This window comes from Vigna umbellata, chromosome 6 (genome assembly GCF_029865625.1).
Source record: "Vigna umbellata cultivar VRB3 chromosome 6, Vumbellata_1.0, whole genome shotgun sequence".
In the NCBI taxonomy this organism is placed as follows: Eukaryota; Viridiplantae; Streptophyta; class Magnoliopsida; order Fabales; family Fabaceae; genus Vigna; species Vigna umbellata.
Genome location: NC_142170.1, coordinates 29000668 through 29019516, shown reverse-complemented (window position 1 = coordinate 29019516; position 18849 = coordinate 29000668). Strand labels below are relative to the sequence as shown.

General features: G+C 37.2%; 1 protein-coding gene across 1 annotated transcript; it reads left to right on the top strand.

Moving 5' to 3' along the window:
* Nucleotides 1-766: 766 nt before the first annotated feature.
* Nucleotides 767-16986, top strand: LOC148197166 (uncharacterized). The gene is given in 16 exon segments (XM_088093427.1): nt 767-1044; nt 1145-4932; nt 4935-6091; nt 6181-6369; nt 6799-6913; nt 7081-8131; nt 8785-9233; nt 9612-9664; nt 9784-12634; nt 12726-12839; nt 12977-13107; nt 13702-13794; nt 13927-14196; nt 14519-15176; nt 15899-15974; nt 16052-16986. Coding segments are annotated over 16 exon segments (11316 nt in total). The 5' UTR covers nt 767-823; the 3' UTR covers nt 16152-16986.
* Nucleotides 16987-18849: the final 1863 nt, after the last annotated feature.

Genomic DNA, 18849 nt, shown 5'->3' with positions numbered 1-18849 from the left:
AATTTAAAAGAATAAAATGACAAAATAATTATTGTAATTTAAAATTTAAATTTAAATTAAAAAAAAAAATTAAATGTGATTGTTTTAATTTAAAATGATATTTACTTAAATAATAAAATTGGAAAAAGAATTATATACAAGAAAAACTAATTTTGTTTGTATATAGATATAGATTTTTTAATGAATTAAATAAAAACTGAAAAGTGAAATTAATTTTTTTTCTCTCTAAATCTATAAGAATAATAACACAAAATCTGTTAATTTTCCGTTTTTCTCTCTCTCCAACATCCAAACATGAGGATAAAAACTAAAGGAAAATGATACTTGAACAACCATTTTTGACAACATTTAGACACGCGCAAACGTGTCAAAATCTGAGTGGTCCAGTTGAAAAAATTAAATGAAAATGGACCACTCAGATTTTGACACGTGTGCACGTGTCTAAATGTTGTCAAAAATGATTCTTGTCATTTTCCAAAACTAAAAGTGAAAGAACCACTTGAAAACTTAAGATGAGTTTCATATTTTTAATCTGCTTTTAACGAGTATTTCATTTCAGTAAGTGTCATCTCATTTTTTTATTTATAAGAATAAATAATTTTAAAAATATTATTACCATAAACATGTTCTTATTTCAAAACTCAGTAATGGACTAATTTTAAATTTTAAATATTGAATAAAATATTAAATTTATTTTTTCTAAATATTTCGCATGGCTTATTAATTTAAAGAAAAAGAAATTGGGAAGAAGAGATGGAAGACAGAAAGGTATTAGTATGGTTCCTTGGTGGACATGGGAAGCAGAAAGCAATGAAACGCAGTGATGCAAGGAATTCACCAACACCAACAACACCAACAACACCAACACCTCGCTGCACTCGTCTCCGCGGCCCTCCCCAAGGACGATTCCGACGAAGACCCCTCCCCTCGCCTAGCAGCGATCCACTCCCTCCACCGCGCCATCCTCCACCCTCACAACTCCCTCCTCCTCTCTCACTCCGCCACTTTCCTCGCCCAGGCCTTCTCCCAACTTCTCTCCGACAAGTAACTTACTCATTTCACCTCACTCCGTTTTTAACCTAATTTCAAACTCACTTCACTCACACTACTCATCCTTTTTCAACTAACTTCGATTCTCCTGCAGATGCTACGAGGTGCGGCAGGCCGCGGTCACAGCCTACGGTGCGCTCTGCGCTGTGGCCGCTTCAATCCCTGTCGCTTCCAACGGAAGACAAAACCTCCTCTTGCTCGTCGACCGCTTCATCGGCTGGGCGTTGCCGTCTCTCAGCACAGCCGTCGCAGTCGATGGCACTAAAGAGCTCGCGCTGGAAGGCCTCCGCGAGTTCCTCAACGTTGGTGGAACAGACAGGTACGCTTTGCCTATTCTGAAGGCCTGTCAGGTGCTGCTTGAGGATGAGAGAACCTCTCTGGCTCTGTTACACAGACTTATTGGTGTTATTACTTTGATATCGTTGAAGTTTGTGAGGTGCTTTCAGCCTCATTTCCCTGACATTGTTGACTTGCTTCTTGGTTGGGCTTTGATGCCGGATTTAGCTCAGTCGGATAGGCGTGTTATTTTGGATAGCTTCTTGCAGTTTCAGAAGCATTGGGTTGGCAGTCTTCCCATGTCCTTGCGATTGCTCACTAAGTTCTTGGGGGACATGGAGGTTTTGCTTCATGATGGAACTCCAGGCACGCCGCAACAGTTTCGGCGGCTTCTTGCTCTGCTTTCTTGTTTTTCAACTATTCTGCAGTCCACTGCCTCGGGATTACTGGAGATGAACCTTCTTGAACAGATATGCGAGCCGCTTAGCGCCCTGTTGCCAAGATTGCTACGGTGTTTATCAATGATTGGGCAGAAATTTGGGTGGTCTGAGTGGATTGAGGATTCCTGGAAGTGTTTGACTCTTTTGGCTGAGATTTTGCAGGAGCGGTTTTCAAGTTTTTATCCTCTTGCTGTTGATATTTTGTTTCAGAGCTTGGAGTTTGGAGTGACAGTGCAGCGGCCAGGGTTGAAGAAGATTAGCTCTTTCCAAGTCCATGGGGTTTTGAAGACTAATCTTCAGTTGTTGTCGTTGCAAAAGCTTGGCCTCCTTCCATTGTCCGTGAAGAAGTTATTGAAGTTTGATGCATCGGTCTCTCAACTGCGGTTGCATCCAAATCATTTGGTGACTGGGAGTTCTGCAGCTACTTACGTTTTTTTGCTTCAGCATGCGAATAAAGAAGTCGTTGATGAAGCAGTCACCTCGTTGATTGAAGAACTGGAGCTCTTGAAGAGTTTAATAGGAAACAACAATGGCCATTCATATGAATTTAATCGTATTGTAGATATTAAAACATTTTCAGAAGCTGAGTTATTGGCCTTAATCAAGTTTGATTTGAAAGTACTATTAGCGTGTGTTTGCATGGGTGGGGACAACAGTTTGATTGGACAAAAGGATATTGCTTCATTGTATCTCAGGAGGTTAGAAAAGTTAGAGTTATTTATAACAAAACAGATGAATCCTTTTGAATTACCAATCCAGAATTTCATGGAGTTGCAGATCACTGTTGTTAAGACATTGGAGCGGCTAAATTCGGTTGAGTTCTTAATTAAGTGTTCTGTGAGAGAACAGAATTGTGAGAAGACTTTAGTTGAATTTCCAACTGAAAAGGAGGACAGAGATGATCAATTCAGTAATGAGCGTTTGGCTGTGATTACTGAGCATTTGGAGAAGTACAGCAAGCTCGTTGTAAAAGCCTTTCATATTTCTTCTCCTCTGGCAATTAAATTAATTGTTCTAGATTGGGGACAAAAGTTCTGCGAGAGTGTAATGGCAGTTAATAAGATCTCAAGCATTAGCGGTTTTTCCTACGAAGCATGTGAGTATGCTAGTGTAATCATGAACTTAGTTTTTTCACTTTTAGGTGGTACATTTGAGAGGGAACAGGAAGTGAGGTCACATGTTGCAATAACTCTGGAGATGTTTATGCAGGCAAAACTTTTGCATCCTGTGTGTTTTTATCCCTTAGCTGAAGTCATACTGGAGAAACTTGGGGATCCAACCATAGAAATACGGGATGCATATGTAAGACTTCTTGCCCATATTTTGCCTACTACTATATATTCTTGTGGTCTGTATGATTATGGAAGATTTAGGTCTGTTGACCCTGTGTTAGGAAACAATTCTAAGCTTCACTGGAAACAATTATTTGCCCTGAAGCAGTTGCCACTGCAACTGCACTCCCAACATCTTGTGTCAATCTTAAGTTACATTTCACAAAGATGGAAGGTACCTCTTTCTTCTTGGATCCAACGCCTCATTCATAGTTGCCAGAGTTCAAAGGATGCTATTTTAAGTCTGCCTGAAGAAACAGGAATTTTTGGTGCTAATTCTCCATGGTTGGATATACGAGTGGATGAAGACATACTTGAAAAAATCTGTTCTGTCAATAATTTGGCTGGTGCCTGGTGGGCTGTACAAGAAGCAGCTCGGTACTGTATTGCTACAAGACTACGGACTAACCTTGGTGGCCCCACCCAAACATTTGCTGCTCTAGAGCGTATGCTTTTGGACATTGCACACCTTTTGCAACTTGATAATGAGCAAAGCGATGGGAACTTAAGTATGATAGGGTCTTCTGGTGCTCACTTGCTACCAATGAGATTATTGTTGGATTTTGTTGAGGCTCTTAAGAAAAATGTATATAATGCATACGAAGGGTCTGTCATTTTACCACCTGCTACTCGTCAGAGTACTTTATTTTTTCGAGCAAACAAAAAAGTATGCGAGGATTGGTTTTCTCGTATTTGTGAGCCAATGATGAATGCTGGGTTGGCTGTACATTGTAATGATGCTGTTATTCAGTATTGTACACTGCGTTTGCAGGAGCTCAAGAATCTTTCTGTGTCAACTTTGAAGGAAAAATCTAGGACCCAGGTAACTGATAACCTCCACAATATCAGAGGAAGGTATAGAGGAGATGTCTTGAAAGTTTTAAGAGATGTTTCACTAGCTCTTTGCAAGAGTTCTGATCCAGAGTCTTTAATTGGCCTTCAAAAATGGGTTTCCATTACCTTCTCCTTACTCGGGGACGAAAACCAGTCCTTCAGTGAGGGTGGAACTGTTGGACCACTTTCTTGGATAAGTGGGCTTATATATCAGGCAAGAGGCGAGTATGAAAATGCTGCAGCTCACTTTACGCATTTGCTACAGACAGAAGAGTCACTCAGCTCCCTTGGTTCTGATGGTATACAGTTTGTCATAGCGCGCATAATTGAGAGTTACACGGCTGTATCTGATTGGAGATCTCTTGAAACCTGGCTGTTAGAATTACAACAGCTTCGTGCTAAACATACTGGTCGAAGTTATTCTGGTGCTCTAACAATGGCTGGAAATGAAGTTAATGCAATCCATGCATTAGCACGTTTTGATGAGGGTGATTATCAGGCTGCATGGTCAAGCCTTGATTTGACACCTAAAAGCAATAGTGAGCTTACCCTTGATCCAAAAATAGCCTTGCAACGGAGTGAGCAGATGCTCTTGCAATCTTTGCTCTTCCAGAAGGAGGAAAAAAGTGATAAGGTACTGCATGATCTGCAGAAAGCTAGGTCAATGTTGGAGGAACCACTTTCTGTTCTGCCACTTGATGGCTTAGCTGAAGCAACACCTCTTGCAATTCAATTGCACTGCATTTTCCTTGTAGAAGATAATTGCAAGCTTAAAACAAATCATGAGAAGGCCAAACAACTACCATCAATACTGAATTCTCTTGAATCACTGCCATCTTCCATTAGTAAAATCCGTCAAGATTGTAATCCATGGCTGAAAGTTCTTAGGGTTTATAAAACCATTTCCCCAAGTTCTCCCGTAACTCTAAAATTTTGCATTAATTTGCATAATTTAGCCCGCAAGCAAAATAATCTTTTGTTGGCAAATCGTCTGAACAACTACATAAAGATCATGTATTTGCTTGCCCAGAGGAGAGGCATCGAAATCTTCTGGTCTTAAACTTGCAGTACGAGAGCATTTTACTACAGTATGCTGAAAACAAGTTTGAAGACGCTTTCACAAACCTTTGGTCATTTTTGCATCCTTGCATGGTTTCTCCCAAACCATCTATAATATCTGATGTTAAAGAGAGGATTCTGAAGGCCAAAGCATGCTTGAAACTCTCAGATTGGCTGAGACGAGATTATTCAGACTGGAGTCCAGAGGGTGTTGTTCTAAAGATGGCAGCAGATTTTGATTTGGCTGAATCGTCTCCACATGGCAAAGATGGCAGCAAAGAAAACTTAAGTTGCAAATCAAATTTGGGTTCTATTATTGAGGAAATTGTTGGTACAACAACAAAATTGTCTTCTAGTATTTGCCCCACCATGGGCAAGTCATGGATTTCTTATGCTTCTTGGTGCTTTAAGCAAGCAACAGACTCACTCCATGTTCAGAGTGAAACCATCCTTCATTCATGCTCGTTTTCTTCCATGCTTGTTCCAGAAATTCTACCTGACAGATTCAAGTTGACTGAGGATGAGGTTCAAAGAATTAAGTCATTGGTTTTGTGTCTTTTTCAGGACAATATTGATATGAAAGGTTTCACAGATGAACAGGAAGAACAAAGCTCTTGGCTTGATTCTGCAGAGCTCTCAATTAGTGAGAGTCCTCTGCAGAAATTGGTTTGGAATATAGTGAATGTTATAGAAACCGCTGCAGGGGCATCAGGTGCAGAAAACTCTGGTGGTGAATGTCTTTCAGACATGGTATCTTCTCAATTGAGGATTTGTTTGTTAAGCACAAATTTTGGGCTCAAAGAATCTGACATTAGTTTTGCATTGGATAATTTTGTTGATATTTGGTGGTCTTTGAGAAGGAGGAGAGTGTCCTTGTTTGGACATGCTGCTCATGGTTACATACAATATCTTTCTTATTCATCTTCCCGTATTTGCCATAGTCAAGTGCCTGGTTCTGAATATGAGACTTTGAAGCAAAAAGCTGGCAGCTACACCCTGAAGGCTACATTGTATATATTGCATATACTTCTCAATTATGGTGTGGAATTGAAAGATACTCTTGAATCTGCTCTTCTGGTTGTTCCTTTGTTGCCGTGGCAGGTTGAATGCTAGATCTCAAGTTTTTACTTTAACTTTCTGTTTCATGAGGAGTATAGTTAATTGAAATGTTACTGAAATTGTCGTTATAGGAGGTTACACCTCAACTGTTTGCACGTATAAGTTCACATCCTGAACAAGTGATTCGAAAGCAGTTGGAGGGTTTACTAACAATGCTGGCGAAACAATCTCCATATTCTATAGTGTACCCAACACTAGTTGATGTTAATGCTTATGAAGAGAAACCTTCCGAAGAGCTTCATCATGTGTTGAGCTGTCTGGTAATATTAAAATTTCTGTGTGCATTTGTAGCTTATGTATGTATTCTTTTTACTTCAAATATTCTCTTAACATCATGTGGATAATTTGGCATCAAATTCTCACAACGTGACAATGGTCTCGTCTGCATTTAAAGACAGTGAAGTGTGGTCACTGATCAATTAATCTTTTTCAGGGATTTAGTAGTTTCAATTCTAGTGTCTGTAATATACTTTGGGTGGAAAAATACAAACTAATCTAGTTTCAGGCATAATAAGAATCTTGTTGGCTACTCATTAGTTTGACCTAGCATATTTATCAAGACATGATGTGACGTGTTCATGGATTTGACCAACACTTCTATAGTTGTTACTGCTTTTAGACTGACCTTTTATTGACTTACTTTTTTGGAGTAGCAAATAGGATAATTAAAATTTACTTGTTCCATGCAGAGAGAACTTTACCCCCGACTGGTTCAGGATGTTCAGCTTATGATAAATGAACTCGGAAATGTTACTGTTCTCTGGGAGGAGTTATGGCTGAGTACTCTTCAGGATCTTCATACAGGTTGCTTACTGAATTTTTCCAATATTTTGTTGATCATGAGATCCATTTCATTGCATTGCATTGGATAATTGATGACTTCTTTTTTGGTGTTTGAGAAAGGCACATGAGATTTCTATTTATTGAATAATTAGGTGAAGAGAAATGGGGCTAACTATATTTTGTTGCAGATGTGATGAGACGGATAAACTTACTGAAAGAAGAGGCAGCAAGAATTGCAGAAAATGTAACACTTAGTCAGAACGAGAAGAACAAGATAAATTCTGCTCGATATTCTGCAATGATGGCTCCAATAGTTGTGGCTTTGGAGCGTCGATTAGCTTCAACGTCTCGAAAACCTGAGACTCCTCATGAAGCTTGGTTCCAGGAAGAGTATAAAGACCAACTAAAATCAGCCCTAGTATCATTTAAAATCCCTCCAGTATCTTCTGCAGCTATAGGTGATGTGTGGCGACCTTTTGATAGTATTGCTGCATCCTTGGCCTCATATCAGAGGAAGTCTTCAGTTTCCTTGGGAGAAGTGGCTCCACATTTGGCTTTGTTATCATCTTCAGATGTTCCAATGCCAGGTCTTGAGAAACAAATGCAAGTACCGGACTCTGACAAAGCAACTGATCACCAAGGGGTTGTCACAATTGCTTCTTTTCATGAGCAAGTTACCATCTTACCAACAAAGACAAAGCCTAAGAAACTAGGTATACTTGGTTCAGATGGTCATAAATACACATATCTCCTCAAAGGACGAGAAGATTTGCGCCTTGATGCTAGAATCATGCAATTATTGCAGGCTATAAATGGTTTTCTGCATTCTTCATCTTCTGCATGTAGCAATTCTCTTACCATTCGCTATTATTCTGTGACTCCAATCAGTGGTCGGGCTGGCCTAATCCAGTGGGCGGGCAATGTGGTAAGTATTTACAGTGTATTTAAATCTTGGCAAACACGTGTCCAGCTAGCACAGTTTTTGGCATTGGGCTCTGCAAATCCAAAATCTTCAGCTCCTCCACCTGTTCCACGACCCAGTGATATGTTTTATGGGAAGATCATACCTGCACTTAAAGAGAAAGGCATAAAGAGGGTGATTTCCCGAAGAGACTGGCCTCATGAAGTCAAATGTAAAGTTCTTCTTGATCTCATGAAGGAAGTGCCTAGGCATCTTCTTTACCAGGAGCTGTGGTGTGCTAGTGAAGGATATAAAGCTTTCAGCTCAAAATTGAAGAGGTACATCAAAGGAACTTCTGAATCTCTGGCGCATTTTGTGGTTATCCCATTTATAGTTAAACTGAATGGTTAAAGGTGTTCCCTGAATATGGATTTGGTTTTTGGGGATTTTTTTTTTTACTATAATATCTACAGGGATATACGTGACACTAACCATGAACTTGGTTCTCCATTTACACCTTGTTTGGTTGAGAATATAGTAGAGGATGAAATTCGTGTTGTATGTTTGATGGGAGAGAAAAAGAGGGAAAAGAATTTTATAAAATGGTACGACCCACGACCCACCATAGTATTTCTCATGTGCTCATAATGATCTCTCTATTTCTCTCCTCATCTCCCCTCTATTATTTCTCTTCAATCAAACACCTTTAATTTCTACTTCATTTGTCCTTTATTTCCATTCAACCTATTTCTCTCCTCTCTCTATCAAACAAAGCATTAAAACAATAAGTGTGGTTCAATCAATGTTTTGAAGGCTTTAGTTCTTTTATCATTAGTTGTCAAATACGGGTTGACTATTCTATTTGAATGTACCTCTTTCCAAGCTTGTGCTTGGCAAATGATGAACTTTTTTCTTTGAGGCAAGAATTTATAATAGATTTGATACTCCAGTTAGCTTTACTATTATTATAATTGTCCACCATCAATTGTAGGTATACAGGAACTGTTGCTGCAATGAGTATGGTTGGTCATGTTTTGGGACTGGGAGACAGGCATTTAGACAACATTCTTATAGATTTTTGTAATGGGGATATCGTACACATTGATTACAATGTGTGTTTTGACAAGGGACAAAGGCTAAAAATTCCAGAGATTGTTCCTTTCCGTTTGACCCAAATAATTGAAGCAGCTTTAGGGCTAACTGGAATAGAGGGTAGCTTCAGATCAAACTGCGAGAAAGTTATTGGTGTTTTAAGGAAGAACAAAGATGTGCTTTTGATGTTATTGGAAGTGTTTGTTTGGGATCCACTTGTGGAATGGACACGAGGTGATTTTCATGACGAAGCTGCAATTGGCGGTGAAGAGAGAAAAGGTATGGAGTTGGCTGTCAGCTTAAGTCTATTTGCATCTCGAGTACAGGAAATTCGGGTTCCCTTACAGGTATGTACAGAACATAGTTTCTACACAAGCAAGTATTTGTGTCTGACAATTAGATAAGCAGTGTTCAAACCTTCTTGTGGTTGATATTTGGTTCAGATGTGTTAAAATAAGTGTGCATGTACGTAAATACTTTTGTGCTTCAAGCATTTGTGTAGTTTATGGATATTACACGACACATTTTAGAATTTGTGTGATGTATTTGAAATCGATTTGAACTCTTGATTTTTATTTAAATTCTTTAATTTGTAACCTTCAATTAGAAAATCCAGCGTGTGAAATTTTTCATACAGTATAGCTATGTGTTTGTATATATTTACTTGAGATCTATTCAACTTGTCTAATAAATGACTCTTTTTCTCCCTTAAATCTGTGAATAGGAAACACCATGATCAATTATTGACTAGCCTGCCAGCTGTTGAATCGGCACTTGAGGTATTGATGAAATCAATGCCATGAAATTGTTTGGCTACATTTAAATTGTCTTTGTTTATTTTTTTTTCTCAATTCATACTTTTTTTGAATTTGAATTAACTTTGAGAAGTATGTACCAGAGGTTTGGTGACGTTCTAAACAAATATGAGCTTGCCTCTAGTCTGTACTGTCGAGCTGACCAGGAGAGGTCAAGCCTTATATTGCATGAGACGTCTGCAAAGTCAATTGTTGCTGAAGCAACCAGCAATTCAGAGAAAATTCGAGCTTCTTTTGAAATTCAGGCTCGGGAATTTGCTCAAGCAAAGGCTATGGTTGCTGAGAAAGCTCAGGAGGCAATGACTTGGGCTGAGCAGCATGGAAGGATTCTTGATGCTTTACGGTGTAACTTAATCCCAGAAATAAATGCTTCTTTTAAGCTGAATAACATGGAAACGGTCATATCTCTTACATCTGCTGTCATTGCAGCAGGGGTTCCACTAACTGTTGTTCCTGAGCCAACACAGGCACAATGCCATGATATAGATAGGGAAGTTTCTCAATTCATAGCTGAGTTGGGTGATGGACTAACTTCTGCCACAGCTTCTTTGCAAGCATACTCCTTGGCCCTGCAAAGAATTCTACCTTTAAATTACCTTTCAACCAGTGCAGTGCATAACTGGGCACAAGTTCTACAACTTTCTATCAATGCCCTGTCATCAGATATGCTCTCTCTTGCCAGAAGACAGGCTTCTGAACTTATTGCAAAGTTTCATGTAGATAACAGTGATTCTATTAAATTCAGTCATGATGATCTCTGTTTCAGAGTGGAGAAGTATGCAGTTGAAATAGAAAAAATAGAAAAAGAGTGTGCTGAAATAGAGAGTTCTATTGGCTCTGAATCAGAATCAAAAACTAAGGATCGTCTCTTATATGCTTTTATGAAATTCATGCAGTCCATTGGTCTTTTAAGGAAGGAAGTTGGAATATCTTCTATTCAATCTAAATATGACAGTGAGATGAACAATGCTAGACCTTTAGGTGAGCTAGAAGAGGAGAGGGAGAAAGTATTTTCAATTTTGAATATTGCCGTGAGTTCACTTTATAACGAGGTTAAGCATAAAATATTAAATATTTATAATGATGCATCCGGAGGGAGAAATCAATACAATATGTTACAGAATGATTCTGGAACTATTTTTGCTGAGTTTGAAGAACAAGTAGAAAAATGTAATCTTGTGACAGAATTTGTTCATGATCTATGCCAATTTATAGGAAAGGACATCCCTTCTGTTGATATTAACCAAGTTCGTTTGAAGATTTCTTCTGAAAGTAATTGGGTTTCCATTTTCAGTAATATTTTAATTTCCTGTAAAGGACTGGTTAGTCAAATGACAGAAGTTGTTCTGCCAGATGTAATACGAGCTGCTGTTTCATTAAATTCAGAGGTTATGGATGCATTTGGATTGATCTCACAAGTTCGGGGATCTATAGAAACTGCACTGGAGCAGCTTATGGAGGTTGAAATGGAGAGAGTATCACTTATTGAACTTGAACAGAATTATTTTGTTAAGGTTGGTCTTATTACTGAGCAGCAGCTGGCCCTTGAAGAAGCTGCAGTTAAGGGCAGAGATCATCTTTCTTGGGAAGAGGCAGAGGAACTAGCATCCCAAGAGGAAGCTTGTAGAGTACAACTGGACCAACTTCATCAAACATGGAATCAAAGGGATGTAAGGACTTCGTCTCTTACCAAGAGAGAAACAGACATTAAAAATGCCTTGATTTCTGTGAATTGTCAATTTCAATCTCTTGTTGGTGTGGAAGAAGAAAGGGAGCTACATATTTTGAGAAGCAAAGCACTACTGGCCTCACTTGTTAAGCCTTTCTTGGAATTGGAATCCATTGATATTTTGCTGTCTTCGACTGATGGTTCAGTTGCCATGCCCACGAGTAAATTTCATACTATGACAGATTTGATAAACTCTGGGAATTCTATATCTGAATATGTCTGGAAAGTAGGAGGTCTATTGGATAATCATTCCTTCTTTATTTGGAAAATAGGAGTCATAGATTCTTTTCTTGATGCATGCATTCATGACATAGCTTCATCAGTTGAGCAAAATCTAGGCTTTGACCAATCACTCAATTTTATGAAGAAAAAACTTGAAATCCAACTTCAGAAACACATTGGTCACTATTTAAAAGAAAGAGTTGCTCCTAGTTTACTGGCTTGTTTAGATAAAGAAAATGAGCACTTGAAGCAACTTACAGAGTCATCAAAGGAACTTGCTTTAGACCAGGGGAAAAAGGATGGGGCTGTGAAAAAAGTTTTACTTATGCTCAAAGAATATTGTAATGCACATGAAACTGCTAGAGCAGCAAAATCAGCTGCTTCTATCATGAAAAAACAAGTGAATGAGTTAAAAGAAGCTCTACGAAAAACTGCCCTTGAGGTAGTTCAAATGGAATGGATGCATGATGTTAGTTTGAACCCATCATATAACAGAAGAATCAGATTTGAGAAGTATCTAGATACTGATGACAGCTTGTATACAATCATTTTAAATCTCAACCGGTCTAAATTACTGGATAATGTGCAATCTGCTGTATCAAAAATCACAACATCAATGGATTGTCTTCAGTCTTGTGAACGAAATTCTCTTATGGCTGAAGGACAACTTGAGAGAGCAATGGCTTGGGCTTGTGGAAATTCTAGTAATTCTGGAAATACTTCAACCACGAATTCAGGAATTCCTCCTGAGTTCCATGAACATATTAAGAATCGGAGGCAGATTTTATGGGAATCTAGAGAAAAGGCATCGGACATTGTGAAGTTGTGTGTGTCAGTGTTAGAGTTTGAAGCATCAAGAGATGGGTATTTGTTTATACCAGACCAACCTTATCCCTTTAGGAGTAGTGTTGATGCCAAGACATGGCAGCAGGTGTACTTGAATGCACTAACAAGATTAGATGTTACTTTCCATTCTTATTCACGTGAGTTTGCTATTTTCCTATGTTTGTTGAACTTCCCCATTAGTTGAACGTCTGCATAAAGGGAATATGTACTCTCCTTTTCTTGTGATAGGTACTGAACAAGAGTGGAAGCTTGCACAATGCACTGTTGAAGCTGCTTCCAATGGATTATATACTGCTACCAATGAACTCTCCATTGCCTCTCTAAAAGCAAAGTCAGCTTCAGGTAGAGCTTGCCATCTTGATTACTGGTCATGTACACATTGAATTTCACACATGCACATGCATATGCATGTTTTCTTTCTATGTTGATGTATCAACATTGTGGTTGCATGTGTTGAATTTTCTTTGCCTTTTTTATAGGTGATTTACAAAACACGGTTCTTTCAATGAGGGACTGTGCATACGAAGCTAGTGTTACACTGTCTGCTTTTGCTCGGATTTCGAGGATCCAAACTGCTCTAACTTCAGAAAGTGGTTCAATGCTTGAAGAGGTAGTGTCCAAATTGCATCGTTCTTGTATGTTAATGTGAAGTATAATGTTTAAATAATTCTTTCAGATAGTTTATTTAAAGAATTTGATATTTATATTGATGTCAATCCATGCATTGTGCACATGTTTCTTTAGAGATAATTTTGAAACTGCTAGTTTATAAGTAGGCAAAATGATTTTAGGTTAATGAAATTATGCTTTGCACCTGGTCTTTAAATCTTAACATGACCCACGTTGTTCACAGATTAAATAAAAATAACGTAAATGTAGTTTGATGAAATTTTTCAAAAATTTTCTGGCTCCATGGATCATTCTTTTAGCAATCCTGAAATTGTTTGACCAACTTGTTAACGAAGTAATGGTAAATTACTGGCCCCTCCCCCTCCCAAAATAATCCCAATTCAATAAAAAGGATTAGTATGCATTTGAATAAGGGTTCTGTTCCTCTTCCTCATCACCAGATCTACTGTTTCTTATAAATATATGATTACCATCACAAAATTATTACAAATAATTTACTACCGGTTCCATTAATTACCATTATGTCCTCTTCCTATTTTTTTTTTTGGAAACCAAATATTTGTTCGCTTTGTAGGTTTTAGCAATAACTGAAGATATACATGATGTTTACAATCTGGGGAAAGAGGCAGCTGGTATCCACCTTTCTCTTATGGAAGGCCTTTCAAAGGTTTATTTACCTCTTGTATCTCAGTTTGTAAAATAGTGACGTTTAGGCTTTGCCTTAGCTGTCAATTTTATATTTCCTGATGTTAAGCTTCCCTAACATCATTTTTGTACTTTGGTGGTTTTGTTTGTTTAGGCAAATGCAATCCTTTTTCCACTTGAATCGGTGCTGTCTAAGGATGTAGCTGCTATGGCTGATGCAATTGATAGGGAAAGTGAGACCAAGAAGGAAATATCACACATCCATGGGCAAGCTATATATCAATCATATTGTTTAAGAATCAGGGAGGCTTGTCAGACCTTTAAGCCCTTGGTACCCTCTCTGATGTTAGCTGTGAAGGGACTTTATTCATTGTTGACAAGGCTAGCAAGAACCGCTAATGTCCATGCTGGCAACCTCCACAAAGTAATCTGACAGTTTCAAGCTATTCCTGTTCTCTCTCTCTCTCTCTCTCTCTCTATATATATATATATATATATATATATATATATATATATATATATATATATATACATATACATATATATATATATATATATGTATATATATACATATCATATGGCGGAACTTTGTCCTTTAACCATATTCAGCCATTGATAACCTTGATCTATATGCGTGTGTGTTTATACATCTGTATATAAAAACAACCACTACTTCAGTCAAATCTTTGGACTGGCCACGGATTTTTCTTTTTGTAGTTTGAAAGATCCATATTCTCTGTTTTCAGGCGCTTGAAGGAATAGGAGAAAGTCAGGAAGTAAAATCAGTGACTACTACTTTGTCAAGATCAGATGGTGGGGGTGGTGATGCTGTTGAGTTTGATGGTAAAGAGGGGGTGGGTCTCTCTAGGTCTGAAGATGATAAAACTGATGATTTCATTGGCTTTTCTCGACTTAGTTTGGAAGACAAAGGATGGATATCACCCCCAGATAGCATCTGCTGTACTGACTCTGGATCTGACATGACAGCAACCGAAGTTAGTCTTCCTGATAGCTTGAATGATTCAGCAGGAAATAAAGACCTGCTTTCACAGGGGTCTAGTAGTAGAAACCCCACAGGTCATATGCATACTGCTCTATTCTCTCAAACTGAAGTAGAAGAAATCTCACCCTTTGGGCTGTCACAATCTTCTCCTGTAGAAACTGATCTTAATGGTTCTGGTTCTGTGAAATCAATCAATGAGGCCACTGAACATTCTGAAGCAATAGTTGTACTAGGTGATAAAACTGCTGCCATCCCTGCTAACTCCCAAAATCCAACAAATGAGAACATAGACAAATTTGATTCAGCAGATGAGCCCCTTTCTGCAAAAGAAATTAAAAATGCTACAGAACACCGTGATGCTCGTGATCTGAACGTAAATGCCAATACTCGTGTTGGAAGGGGTATGTACAAAATCTTTATATATTATTTTTTTGTATCACTGCTTATTTAATTTATTAATCCCATATCAGTAGAATAAATAACCAGTTTTTCATTAAAATTTGTAACCCTCTCTAGTGGTGTTCAATAAATAAACACATGAAAGAATATGAACCTTACAAAATTAATGTTACCCATTTCTAATAAAAAAGAAAACCCACTGTCCTAAATGATATAAATGGACTCTGGTTGCCTTCTGTATAATGATTACACAATTATTTTGTGGGGCAAAATTAAGTTGGCAAGGAGTTGTAATGAGCCGTTGAGTAGACAGTTTCTTTTTCTTTAGTTTGATCTTACTTTGAGTTTTGCTTTTAAATGTAAAAAGTAAGGAGAAAGTGTGATTTTATGATCTGTTTTTCCTTTCATTTCCTTGCTCGTTTTAGAAGAGACTGACTTAGTGTCCAGATCTTGTCTTGATCACAGTTAAAATTATCTAAAATGTTTTAATTTGACTATGGAACAAGTTATGGAGATTGCATTTTGATATCCAATGATATTCATGAACTGTATTTTTTGAAAAAACAAAAAATAAGAAACAGTAATAAAACCACCAAGTAATCTTCTACGCCTACTAGTACCTCATTATTACTATGTCGTTCAGACATCATAATTTCTTATGTGATTGCATGTAAAGGAATTGACATGCTCTTCTTCATCTGTGGATATTTGAACTTTATGCTAGGTAAAAATGCTTATGCCTTGTCAGTACTGAGGCGGGTTGAGATGAAAATTGATGGTCGAGATATCTCTGAAAGCAGGTAGGTAGGATATTTTCGCAATCACAAAATCTTCTACTGAATTGTTTTATTAATGTTGGGCCTTCTTTGGATTGCAGAGAAATTGATATTGCAGAGCAAGTAGATTATCTACTAAAGCAAGCCACTAGTGTAGATAATCTATGCAACATGTACGAAGGTTGGACACCATGGATCTGAGGTTTCAAGAGGTTCCTCAGACTGGAGCATCTTAAGTCCCATTCCCAATATTATGCAAGAATCGGCCTCAAGCCTCGTTCCGTTGACCACGCTGAGGAATGGGTCCTTAGGCCAGCTATTTTTTCCTGGTGATGCAGGAAGCCACCAGAACAAAGTTTTTGCAGGTCCCATTAATCAAACCATTTGTTGAAGTATTTCGCTGATCACAATCACTGATCTATCCAGGGCCAAACTGTGTAGCTTCTGCCGTCCTCTTGATTTCAGCTTTTGTCGAGGCAGAGTTACTATTTTTCACCTTACATGTGGACTTTCATCTACCATCCCACAGTGAAGTCCCAGGCTCACAGCTGGTCTCGTGGGAGATGAACAAGGATTACGATGCCTTCCCTCCCTCCTGGTTTAAACAGTGTAGTGTAGCTTTTAGCTCCTGCAACTTGCATAGCCATACTGATTGAGGAGCACGTTTTGGATCCTCAGCTCTTGAAGGCTGAAAGAATGTTTTGTTTCTGGCTGGAGCATCATACTATTGCTAAATTCACGTCCAGGATGTATTACACGTATCCGTGTAATCATTTATCAGTTGATAGGTCAAGTAATCAATTGCGCATTGCTAATCTCTCATGTAATTGCAGCGTGTTTGGTTTCTCATTGGCTAGCGCACATCGGTTTGAAGCAACGAAGACCAGCTTATGCGGTTTTTACTTGGAGATTGGAGCTTATGACGAAATTTGTAACTTTCAATTCCATTTGTCATATTTCCGCTCTTTTATTCATTTTTATCCACTCCCATACATGTACCTAAAGTTGCCTTCGTATGCATCCCAATATTCTATCACTTTCCTCTTTTCTCTGGTATTATACCGAAGAAAAATATGGTAGGTGAAAACGAAAATTAATAAACACAACTGAGAAATAAATTAAAATTAAAATAGTAATTTGAAAATAGAAGATAAAAAAAAATATACATATAGGTAAACAATAACAGTAAATTTAACCATTTTTTGAATTATTTCTATTTCTTTCTCTCTTTTTTCTTTTTAAATACTTCTGCTCATTTTTATTTATCTCGTTGACGAGTTAACCTAGTTATGTAAGAGCTTGGATTGAATACCTAAGCCTTCATTTGCCTCTTACAAGAAGTTGACCGGACGATTCTCCTGGGTTTAATTGGAAAATAAAGTCCTGAAGATAATGATAAAAGAAAAGAAAGTCACGTCACTGCTAATCAGAGTATTAGTAAGAGAGTAAAATCAAGAAATAATCTACCCATACCAAGATATAACATAATTTTATTACGTTGCGCGTTTAATTATTATATTGTTTCAAAAAATATATTTTAGAATGTTATTACACGTATTTATGATAGATTATGGACTGCTTTGGTGCCCTTTGCTATCATAAACATAATAATACTATAAATAAATAAAATTAGTAATAATAAAAAAAATATCTCACCTTTCTTTTCAATTTCATCATCTATCTCGCTTAAAAACAAAGGCTCCAGGAATACGTTGATGCGTTATGCCTTCTATTTCTTACCTATTAAAAAAATAAACAAATAAAAATACTTTAATTAAATTTTAAGTATTTCATAAATTAGAATAATTTTAATTGAACTCTTATTGAAAAATATTTTTTAAATATTTAATATTTTTCTATTTTTTAGTATTTTACTGTTGAAATAAAAATCAAAATATTATTTTAAACATTCAATAACTCAATTCAAAAACCTCTATCACGTAAAACTACACCAAAATATTAGATATTTGATCCAGTTTTTCTTTTTTAACCGGAGAGGATCTTTTTCCCAATTGTTTAAATTAGCAATCGCACACAGATCCAAAAGAAGAATCTCGTACCCTGCTCTGAGGCAAGTGGCACTTCCACAAGTGCCACGCATGTTGTTTATCTTTCATGCTGTAACACGGTTTCACGCCATCAGATTTTCATGCGTATATAATAACATGAAATCTAAGATTCTAGTTCCTGTTTTACGTTTCAGTTTCAAACTCACAAAAAGAACACAGTTTCCAAATAACGCTTCACTTTATCTAAATCTTAACACCCCAATGACCTCACTCACCTTATATATATATATATATATATATATATATATATATATATATATATATTCAAACATACTTCTCACATCAAACTAAACATTACCAGAAGTCTCTTTCTTGTTTTTGCTGTCATCTCAATTTCAGTCACTTATTTTTCATACCAGCTCTCTGATTATTGATTTTCAGTTTTTGCTGCTAATTCGGTACATTTCAAGTCATGTCTGCACTGGTGGATATATGGACAAGCGAACAGTCCAAGCTAAGGGAAAAAGATGCTGCTTCCATTCAACACGAATCTGCTCAATTCCTCCAGAAAATGGATCAGAACTCATCTGGGTTGGCTGAACTTGCTGCCAAACCCATGCAAGTTAACAAGCCAAGGTTGCTCTTTTCGGAGGCTTCACTTTCCATGCTTGTTCAATGTTTTAGCCCTTGAAGAAAGCAATAAATGCTTAACTCACTTTATTTCTTCCTTTCAAAGTTAGAATCATGTGTGTTATGTGTGTGTGTACATATATATATATATATATATATATATATATATATATATATATATATATATATATATATATATATATATATATATATATATATATATATATATATATATATATATATATATATATATATATATA